At 44.1% G+C, this 11,717-nt stretch overlaps 1 protein-coding gene across 1 annotated transcript; it reads left to right on the forward strand.

Moving 5' to 3' along the window:
• The first annotated feature begins 932 nt into the window (after positions 1-932).
• Positions 933-1,932, forward strand: LOC125520769 (proteasome subunit alpha type-4-1). The gene has a single exon (XM_048685785.1). It carries the CDS (start codon positions 1,044-1,046, stop codon positions 1,794-1,796), a length of 753 nt encoding a protein of 250 aa, XP_048541742.1. The 5' UTR covers positions 933-1,043; the 3' UTR covers positions 1,797-1,932.
• Positions 1,933-11,717: the final 9,785 nt, after the last annotated feature.

Consider the following 11,717-nt stretch of genomic DNA (forward strand, 5'->3'; position numbering starts at 1 on the left):
CCTACTCGCCAACCAACCAAATAACTACTCCCTTCATCCCATAATATAAGAGCGTTTTGACACTACACTAGTGTCAAAAAGTTCTTATATTATGGGACGGAGGAAGTACCAATTAACGATTTCTTGTATCAGATTCGGCCTCCTCTCATGACTGCCCCAATTAGGGTTTCTTCACCTCCCGTTGATCTATTGAGGCTTCGGGGGCCTTAGGGCCATGGAGGCCCAATTGACCTCATCCTTGCTAGCAGGAGGGTTCCTTCTTTGTTTTAAGGTTTTTATAGGCCGATTAGGATTGTGTCCTGCTTAGAAAGGAGAGACGGCAACGACTCCCTGAAGATGGAATAAGGCCTTCCCCGCCTAGCTCCACCCCGATGGTGTGATGTCGTCAGAGGGCCTGTAAAGGTGTGTCTTCGGCCGATCTCATGGGATTCGGGCAGTGTTGGTTTCGTCGGATCTCCGTGGATCCAGTCTTCGTTCGTGTGTCTACATGTTGAATTCTTTTAATATAAGCTTCTCTTCATTGACATCGATTGTTATTCTGGTGTGCCGGTCTTGCGGGGTCTTAGCACAACAACTTCCTGGCTGTCTAGTACAACAGGTTTTGTCCTGTTTCGATAAAGAAGAGGCGATGATGGCGGCGCGCCTTTGGCTCGCTGCTTTGTAGTCGTCGCTACATGATCTACGAGATGTAATTTTTTTATTTCTAATGTTTCTTGTACTGCCATGTCTCATATAATGAAGAAAGGAAGGATTCTGGCCAAAAGAATAGAAATAAACATTGATTATTTATTACACAAAATTAGCTCGGAATTTTGGAATTCGAGATGAATTTGCTTCCTGCAGATCTCCTTTTCGTTTCCACCCCTAAACTTACAACAAAACCCAAACCACAACCCTCCTCTTTACTTGCCTTACAAGTAGATCCCTCGTTAACCTTCCCCCCCGACTCTGCTTCCTCCTCACTTCCCCCAAATCCCCCACCCGAACCCTCGGAATCCCTCCCTCGCCGCCGCCGACCCTCCGCCGATCTCCCCGCCGCCGAGATGTCTCGCCGCTACGACAGCCGCACCACGATCTTCTCGCCGGAGGGCCGGCTGTACCAGGTGGAGTACGCGATGGAGGCGATCGGGAACGCCGGGTCGGCGCTCGGGATCCTGGCGGCCGACGGCGTCGTCCTCGTCGGCGAGAAGAAGGTCACCTCCAAGCTGCTCCAGTCCTCCCGATCCGCGGAGAAGATGTACAAGATCGACTCCCACCTCGCCTGCGCCGTCGCCGGGATCATGTCCGACGCCAACATCCTCATCAACACCGCCCGCCTCCACGCCCAGCGCTACGCGCTCTCCTACCAGGAGCCCATCCCCGTCGAGCAGCTCGTCCAGTCCCTCTGCGACACCAAGCAGGGCTACACCCAGTTCGGGGGCCTCCGCCCCTTCGGCGTCTCCTTCCTCTTCGCGGGGTGGGACAAGAACCACGGCTTCCAGCTCTACATGAGCGACCCCTCCGGCAACTACGGCGGCTGGAAGGCCGCCGCCGTCGGGGCCAACAGCCAGGCCGCCCAGTCCATGCTCAAGCAGGACTACAAGGATGGCATGACCCGCGAGGAGGCCGTCGCCCTCGCCCTCAAGGTCCTCAGCAAGACCATGGATTCCACTAGTTTGACTGCCGATAAGCTGGAGCTGGCCGAGGTCTTCGTGCAGCCCGGCACTGGGGAGGTGCAGTACCAGGTGTGCTCTCCTGACGCCATGGGGAAGCTGCTTGCCAAGGCTGGGCTCACGCAGCCCGCGCCTGAGGCCTGATGTGCTGGTTTGCTGTGGCTTGTGATGCCTACTACTCTTAGACCGCTTAATCAGTTATGCTTCTGTTGTTTTAAGCCAAACTATTTGACAATTATGCATTTTAATTTTATGTTGAACATGCTTGGTATTTTCTTTATCTGATGGATTGTCTTGTGCTAGGCGAAAATTGTGATCCTTGTGTCCCATGCTTGATTGTTATTGTGACCAGGGGATATGGAAGAATGCGCTTATAGAAAACTGCAGTGAAACCTATGTGTTTGACCATGTTCTCATCAAGTTTGTTTAGTGAACAATCCCAATTGTAAGGAGGTTCTGGTGCTTGGGGCCTGTGTTTATAAAGTTCAGCGCCTTCAATAGATTCAATACCTATGCACCATCTAGTTTGCCCCATGGAGAAGTTAGTAATTATGTATGATGATTGCATAAAACATCATATAATATTGTAGGTTGGAATCTTGGTGGTCAAATGTTTTCTTGTTGCTCTATGTCTAGGTTGTCATAGACAACAACAATGATCATGTTAGAGCAAGACAATGGAAATAGTAGAAGCATTGTATGCTACCAACTGTTTACAGCCTGTACTCTGTTCCTTGAAGAATTAGCTACTTACAATAAGACATAATCCTTGGGCGATTTTGATGACTTCTCCATGATGACAATATCTTGCCAATTTTTCTGGTAGCCCCCCATGGGCCCATTGCACGTTTATCCTGTATGTACCTTGCCTTGGATTTTCTGGATTGCTCTTGTGTACTGGTGTGCTGATTAGTTAGTTGTGTTCTGTTGAACAACATGGGAGCATAACATGCTGCTATGCAGTCTGTCAGTTCTAGATAAATTTCATACAAATATGGGTGCTGAATTCTGATCAGTTCCGCATTATTCAAGCATTTTAGGGGATTTGATGCAAGCAAGTAACACTAGATATAGTCTGATTTTGAAAATCTGTATGCACGTTATAGCGCTTGTATTCATCTGGTCAAAACGGTAATGAACTGTATTTCACTTGTTAAGGAACTCAATTCTGCGACCTGGGGCTTTTACAGTTAAAATCGATATTATTGCACTAGTGACTGAGTGCTTCTGCCAAGTTTTAGTTGAGTGCTTCATAAAATTCCTGCTCTTCTTGCCTGCTATTCCTAGTTTTAACAATATAATGCTTGCAACCCTGCTGTGCTCATCAGACCTGTTATCTGTCAAGTATTAGTGCCCCAATTGGACTGCTGCTGGAGTGCTTAGTTATCAAACTGTTTCTTCTCCAGCCCTGCATAGTGTTGATTCCAAACAGTTTCTTTCTCCAGCCTGAGTTGTTTTCTAGGGTATTGGCCGGGTCCAGTAGAGTTTCATGTTTATCTATCTGTCCTCGTTCTCGTCATGTTTTTATTTCTGAACCATGTGAAGTTACGAACGTTATATGGGTACATTTCATAAGTCTACCTACTGTATGGGGAGCCGCTGTGGCCTTTTTAATGCCATGATTTCGCTAGAGAAGCAAGCATACCCAGCTCAAAGTTTGCCTGACAAACAATGGTGCCACTGCCATTGTTGTGGAGAGGAAACCTATGGGGACGTAGCAAAGGCCATTGCTGCTGAGGGATGAAGGACGTCCATCCGGCTCCTATGAAGGGGCCTGGAAGACTCGGATCCCTCGCACTCAGTTCATTCCAGCAGTAGCATAATTCTTGATGCTTCTCAATCCCATGCAGCTCATTCAGATAGGACGTGATCGCTACTTGAATATGTGGATGATCTTCATTCATTCATAACTAAGGAACATGACTAAGAGTCTTGTAGTGGAACTAAGGAACATGACTAGGAGACTTGTAGTGGAACTATATTTATCCCTTGAAATTGCTGATGCGAGATGCTTCGGTAGCTCGCCGCAATGCATTTATCGCCTTGTGCACACGCATTTATCTTCACTTTCAGCACATGCACCACCTCTATTCTAGTCAGTTTGATTTGCTATCTTCGCCTTTTATGGCAGAATCATATCTTTACATTGTCATATGCTCATATGTCTTTGATATGATTGCAGCATACACATATGAATGATGGATATTACATCAGGGGACACATGAATACCAGTGTGACATCATACATGTCTCATATTGTCTTTACCGTGACATATGTGTACAACCATTCACGTCCTAGTTTGAATTTGGTTACCTTTCTTATTACCAGGAAGGCTGCATAGTTTGATTCCTCATATTTATCATTGTTGGTGCTTGAAGAACCATTAATAGACATTTGCAATGAAGTTTTAGAACTGACCTCAAATATCACATATGGATTAGAACTTGTGCAAGATGTACACAAGATCATCCCTCAACTTACATTGCATTTCCCCCCTTTTGGAAATAATAAAATGAATGTACTTACACATGCAATACTTGTTGTACAACCATGTGACGTTGACATATATATGGGGGGTCAACTAATTGCTCCAGCCCATTAGTTTGATTCACACCAAAATATTCATCTACCTTGTATTACCTCGGAGATGAATGTGATTAATACTTCGTGAAGTGGGGTACTGAAGCATTATTATTTGAGGTGGCTCGGCTAATGTTTTGCCCCGAACTTTGTGAGGTGGGGAAAATCTGAAACATTATTTCAGCTGGGTGGAGGTATACTGTCATTTGCCCTTAATATGATTTAAGGGCATCCTTTTCTTATTTGGTTGTTTGGGTTGCTCTGAAAATCAATTTTATTGTACGAGTGGAAGTGATTGAGTGCTGTCAAGATTTTTTGTACAGTGTTGTACAAATTCCGGCTTATCTTGTCTGCTATTTCCAGTTTTCCATATCGCGCCTGTGTTCATAAGATCTGTTATGTTTAATTATGCCCCAACGGGATCGCTACTCGGGTGCTGGGTTTCAAACGGTTTCTAGCCCAGCTTGCGTTGTGTTCCGGTGTGCTGTGTTTTCAAACGGTTTCTTCCTACAGCTTGAGTAGTGTTCTGGGGTGCTGGCCTGGTCCAGTTGCTGCTGCCATGGGAAACTCGTGTTTCTCTGACATGGTTCTCTTCATGTTTGATTTCTGAATCACGTGAAGTTAGGGATGATGCAGTCCTAATTTCTGAATGGCCACAAGATCTGGATGATATACGTGTACATTTCTATAGTCTACCAATAGGAAGAACATATCTAAAGTCTACCCAAATGCGTACATTTCTGATGCCATGGTTTCGTTAGAGAAGAGAGCATATATCCAGCTGATTCCAACAACGGCCGTTGCCGCCAAGTGACAAGTTTTTTTTTCTTTTTTTTTTCGGAAGCAGAGTGACAAGAATTGTGCAGGATCACGTGGACAAGTCACTTAATAATATTAATATAAAGCTGCTAGATTCCAAGCGAATACCTTTGTTTATCTTTTGAATTACACTTTGCGGGACAATATAATGAGGTGTTGCATGAGCCGGTGGGGCGGACCCTTCTAAGATGCAACATAACACGTGCTTTCAGATTGGTTAATTGCTCATCTAGATCCTAATTTAGTTTGGGGATAGGAAATCCGGATTTCTCGGTTCCTACTGTAGCTTCATGATTGATGGCCTATGAATGGAACGCCCAACCGGCTCCAGTGGAGCTTGGAAGGTACTCCCTCCGTTCCAAATTACTTGTCGTGGTTTTAGTTTAAATTTGAACTAAAACCACGACGAGTAATTTGGAATAGAGAGAGTAGAACATAGCAGCAGTTAAATGATCCTCGATGCTTTCTTTTTTGAGAATACGTCAATAGCGTACCTAAGCTTTATAGAAAGGAGAAATAATTACAAGAGGATTGTTCTGGCCGTCACCACAAGTCGGCGAAGCCAAAGAGACTCCCACTCCTACTCCTACCATACACGACTACTCACACAAGTGTTGAACACTCCTTGCTCCTGGCGCTAGCCAAAGTTGCAGCTCTTGATAAATCCTCGTGGAGAGTTCCTCTTCCTTGCTAATGCCATGGCCACCAAAAACTCGCCCATTCCTTTGCTTCCAAATGCTCCAACAGATCAATAGCACTAGCGAATCAAATCCCTTTCGGTGCCCCTTGGTGATCCGCTTCCTGGCAGCTGGCCACCATTCGTGTAATACATCCGTCGGCGAGGGCATCATCCGCATGTCGATGCTTCTCAAGCCTACACAACTCATTCAGATGAGACGTGGTCGCTACTTCTTGAATATTGTGGATGATCTTCATTCATCATAATTAAGGAACATGACTAAGAGACTTGTAATGTCTATATTTATCCTTCAGAAATTGCTGATGTGAAGGTGCTTCAGAAGCTCACTGCAATGCATTTATCGGCTTGTGCACACACAATTCTCTTCACTTTCAGCACATGCGCCACTTCTTTCTAGCTGGTTTGATTGGCTATCTTGGCCTCTTATGGCAGAATCGTATCTTTACCATGTCATATACTCATATGCTTTTGATATGATTGTACCATCGCATATGAATCATAAATATTATTACATCTAGGGACACGTGATTACTAGCATGACGTCGTACACGTATCATGTTGCCTTTACCGTGTCATATGCTCACGCAACTTTGATATGATTATACCATACACATACGAACCGTGGATATTACATGTAGCGGACACATGATTAGTAGCCTGACTCGTATAAGTATCATGTGATAAGTTGATTGGAGATGTCGTGTTATTATGGTGTACAATCACCTTTGGCGTCTCAGTCCTGATGTGCTGGTTTGTTGTGGCTTGTGACGCCCAGCTCTTAGAGCATCTCTAGCAGACCTTGTAAAAACTCGTACTATAGAATCATTTTAGGGTATAACACAAAATATTTTCACGGTATGATGTTTGTGTCCTGCAAAATAGCACAACACACCCTAAAAGCAAAATGTAAATTACAATAGGCGCCCTAGATCACCGATGCCTCGTCAGTGCCTCGCTGCCGGCGACGAGCACCTCCTCCTTCCCTCCTTTCCTTTTTCTTCCACTGCCCTCCTGGGTTCTCTCTCTCACGCATTCCCTTCTCTCTCTACACAGGAGCACCGAACCCGCCATGGACAGGGAGCTCACAGCTCGCGCAGCCCGGATCCGCCACGTTCGCCCACACCCAACCAGATCTGCCGTCCTCCGCCTCAGTTTCGTCGCCGCTGCCGCCGTATTCTGGCTGGCTGCCGCCGGACCTGACGCCCGCATCTCGCGTTAAGCCCTGCATCGCGCCGCCAACCTCCTGCCTCGTGCGCCTGCACGGGGCAGACACAGCCAAGCCGTGCCTCGTGCGCTTTGATGGAACGAAGGCAGTGTGAGGCTCTGGCTGCTCCATGGAGACACGCGGCCGGTCGAGGGAGGTGCTACGGTGAGCTACCGGCGAGGCTAGCGGCGGCGGTAGCGCAGGGGCTAGAGCGGTTGCTCCTAAAACTTCCCTCTAGCCAGCCGTTTTCTAGTGGGAGCTGAAACAAGGCCCCGAAAACTGAAGATACTAGACGAATGCTTTTGTATAAAATAAAAATTGTGCAATAAAATTTCGCTGAACTAATCAACCTAGTTAGTGTGTTGCGTTTCTCCCGTAGCAAGATAATTCATTTACCAACATTTGGACAAAATAAATAAATGTGAATCTCGATGTATAAGTCCAAAATGGAGCAAAACGAATTAGAACATGCATGGATGCCTCAATTTCCTTTCATGGAGCATTAGTGCGAGCTACACGCATGCGTCTGTTTTCTTTCCAAAGCAAACATTTGAGTCAGTTGCTGCATGCATATTTGCATGCATTCAATTACTTCGTGCGCTTGGTGGCGGCTCTCAACATGTATATGTGAGGGCTATTGTAGACTGATCTAATATATTTAATGGCTAAATTAATTCGGGTGATGTGGCGCAAGGAGAAGACAGAGAATTTCTAGTAGTGGGGGCTAGCTATTTAGATATAGTAGATGAGGTACTAGTTGGGTTCTCATATAGGAGAGCCCTATTTTTCTTATGGTTTAATTGAATATGCGGGATCTGTTTGGATCAGTTTTTTTGACACAAACTGTAAACTAACGGTTATTATAAAGGCCGAGGCCTTTTACAGGATCTCCTAGAGATGATTTTAGATGGTTTAATCAGTTATGTTTATGTTGTGGAAACCAAACTATTTGACAATTATGCATTTTAATTTTATGTCGATTGGTTAATGATATTTTCTTTCTCTAATGAGCTGTCTTATGATTGGTGAAAATTATAAATTTTGTGTCGACTGGTAGAAAAAGGGTCTGTTGTCCCGGTTCGTAATGGCCTTTTGTCCCGGTTCCTGAACCGGGACTAAAGTGTCGGTACTAATGCCCTGTTCTTTTGTTTTTGCTTTATTTTTTAATTCTTTATGCTTTTAGTTTTAGAAAAATTATAAACTTTTTGTTAATGCCATTAGTTTTCAAATTTGAAAACACTTTTTTTTTGTTTTTTTGTTTTCTTTGTTGCTTTATTTATTTTTTTTTGTTTCTACTTACAACAAAAATACTTATTGTTGCTATTTTTTTTCCAGTTTTTTTGTTTTGTTTTCTGCATTATTTATTTTCTTTTGTTTTTTGCTTTATTTTTTTATTCTTTTTTGCTTTTAGTTTTAGAAAAAATATAAACTTTCTGTTAGTGCCATTTTATTTTGTGATTAACTTTACTATAAAAATAGTTTTTTTCCTGTTTTTTTGATTTGTTTTTTGCATTATTTATTTTATTTTATTTTTTGCTTTAATTTTTAATTCTATTTGCTTTTAGGTTAGCAAAATTATAAAATTTCTGTTAGTGCCATTAGTTTTAGAAAAATTATAAACTTTCTGTTAGTGCCATTAGTTTTCAAATTTGAATAGTTAAAATTTGAATTCTTTGAAAATTGTTTGAATCACAAGTTTGTGATTAACTTACTAAAAAAATGAGAATAGATGCGCTTATAGAGAAAATTCAACCTAAATTCATAGTAAATTTCTATGAATTTCAGAGAAATTCACTATGAATTTAGGTTAAACTTTTTTCTATTAGGGCATCTATTTTCACGTTGAGAGGAGCTCAACCAGGCAGAGAGGGAAGGGCTTATAAACCGGTGTGAGCCCCCTTCGATTGGCGAGGTGGGACTAAACTCTACCCGCAACGAGGACCAACCCTTTAGTCCCGGTTTGTGGCACAAACCGGGACTAATGGTCATGGGCCAGGGGCGATGAGCAAAATTATAAACTTTCTGTTAGTGCCATTAGTTTTAGAAAGTTGAAAGTTGGCATGGGCCAGGGACTAATGGTCATGGTATTACGAGGGCCGAACCATACGACATGAAAGCATTTCAAATGAACTCTGAAAAAGTTAAAAGTTGGCATGGTATCATAATTTCACCCACATAGCATGTGCATGTACAAAACGGACAATGATAGCATGTTCGTGTGTTACAAAGTTGGCATGGTATCATCATAATAGTAGCGGGAGAAAGTCTTCACTTTTTCTTCGCTTGTGTCATTTGCTTATTGCGCCGTAACCATGGATAATCTTCATTGTTTATCAGGATGCTTGGGTCAGCCTTGACATTGAAGGGAGGAATTTCATGAAACTTTTCATAATCTTCAAACATGTCTGTCTTGCCGTCCACTCCCAGGATGTCCCTTTTTCCTGAAAGAACTATGTGGCGCTTTGGCTCATCGTATGATGTATTCGCTTCCTTATCTTTTCTTTTTCTCGGTTTGGTAGACATGTCCTTCACATAGATAACCTGTGCCACATCATTGGCTAGGACGAACGGTTCGTCAGTGTACCCAAGATTTTTCAGATCCACTGTTGTCATTCCGTACTGTGGGTCTACCTGTACCCCGCCGCCTGACATATTGACCCATTTGCACTTAAACAAAGGGACCTTAAAATCAGGTCCGTAGTCAAGTTCTCATATGTCCACTATGTAACCATAATATGTGTCCTTTCCGCTCTCGCTTGCTGCATCAAAGCGGACACCGCTGTTTTGGTTGGTGCTCTTTTGATCTTGGGCAATCGTGTAAAATGTATTCCCATTTATCTCGTATCCTTTGTAAGTCAATACAGTCAAAGATGGTCCCCTGGACAACAAGTACAACTCATCACAAACAGTGTTGTCACCTCTGAGACGTGTTTCCAACCAACTGCTAAAAGTCCTGATGTGTTCACATGTAATCCAGTCGTTGCACTGTTCCGGGTGTTTGGAGCACAGACTGTTCTTGTGTTCATCGACATACGAGGTCACCAAGGTAGAGTTCTGTAGAACTGTGTAGTGTGCTTGAGACCAAGAATATCCGTCCCTGCATATTATTGAGTCTCTTCCAAGAGTGCCTTTTCCAGTCAGTCTCCCCTCATACCGCAATTTAGGGAGACCTATCTTCTTAAGGCCAGGAATGAAGTCAACACAAAAACCGATAACATCCTCTGTTTGATGGCCCATGTAGATGCTTCCTTCTGGCCTAGCGCGGTTACGGACATATTTCTTTAGGACTCCCATGAACCTCTCAAAGGGGAACATATTGTGTAGAAATACGGGCCCCAGGATGACAATCTCGTCGACTAGATGAACTAGGACGTGCGTCATGATATTGAAGAAGGATGGTGGGAACACCAGCTCGAAACTGACAAGACATTGCGCCACATCACTCCTTAGCCTTGGTACGATTTCTGGATCGATCACCTTCTGAGATATTGCATTGAGGAATGCACATAGCTTCACAATGGCTAATCGGACGTTTTCTGGTAGAAGCCCCCTCAATGCAACCGGAAGCAGTTGCGTCATAATCACATGACAGTCATGAGACTTTAGGTTCTGAAACTTTTTCTCTGGCATATTTATTATTCCCTTTATATTCGACGAGAAGCCAGTCGTGACCTTCATACTGAGCAGGCATTCAAAGAAGATTTCTTTCTCTTCTTTCGTAAGAGCGTAGCTGGCAGGACCTTTATACTGCTTCGGAGGCATGCCGTCTTTTTCATGCAAACGTTGCAGGTCCTCCCGTGCCTCAGGTGTATCTTTTGTCTTCCCATACACGCCCAAGAAGCCTAGCAAGTTCACGCAAAGGTTCTTCGTCACGTGCATCACGTCGATTGAAGAGCGGACCTCTAGGTCTTTCCAGTAGGGTAGGTCCCAAAATATAGATTTCTTCTTCCACATGGGTGCGTGTCCCTCAGCGTCATTCGGAACAGCTAGTCCACCGGGACCCTTTTCAAAGATTACGTAGTGTAAATCATTGACCATAGCAAGTACGTGATCACCGGTACGCATGGCGGGCTTCTTCCGGTGATCTGCCTCGCCTTTGAAATGCTTGCCTTTCTTTCGACATTGATGGTTGGTCGGAAGAAATCGACGATGGCTCAGGTACACATTCTTCCTGCATTTGTCCAGGTATATACTTTCAGTGTCATCTAAACAGTGCGTGCATGCGTGGTATCCTTTGTTTGTCTGTCCTGAAAGGTTACTGAGAGCGGGCCAATCGTTGATGGTCACGAACAACAACGCCTTAAGGTTAAATTCCTCCTGTCTGTGCTCATCCCACGTACGTACACCGTTTCCATTCCACAGCTGTAAAAGTTCTTCAACTAATGGCCTTAGGTACACATCAATTTCGTTGCCGGGTTGCTTAGGGCCTTGGATGAGAACTGGCATCATAATGAACTTTCGCTTCATGCACATCCAAGGAGGAAGGTTATACATACATAGAGTCACGGGCCAGGTGCTGTGATTGCTGCTCTGCTCCCCGAAAGGATTAATGCCATCCGCGCTTAAAGCAAACCATACATTCCTTGGGTCCTTTGCAAACTCATCCCAGTACTTTCTCTCGATTTTTCTCCATTGCGACCCGTCAGCGGGTGCTCTCAACTTTCCATCTTTCTTTCGGTTCTCACTGTGCCATCGCATCAACTTGGCATGCTCTTCGTTTCTGAACAGACGTTTCAACCGTGGTATTATAGGAGCATACCAC

Source organism: Triticum urartu, chromosome 7, assembly GCF_003073215.2.
Source record: "Triticum urartu cultivar G1812 chromosome 7, Tu2.1, whole genome shotgun sequence".
Taxonomy (NCBI): domain Eukaryota; kingdom Viridiplantae; phylum Streptophyta; class Magnoliopsida; order Poales; family Poaceae; genus Triticum; species Triticum urartu.

Coding starts and splice junctions, on each gene's coding strand:
- LOC125520769 (XM_048685785.1), top strand. CDS start 1,044: ATGTCTCGCCGCTACGACAGCCGCACCACGATCTTCTCGCCGGAGGGC.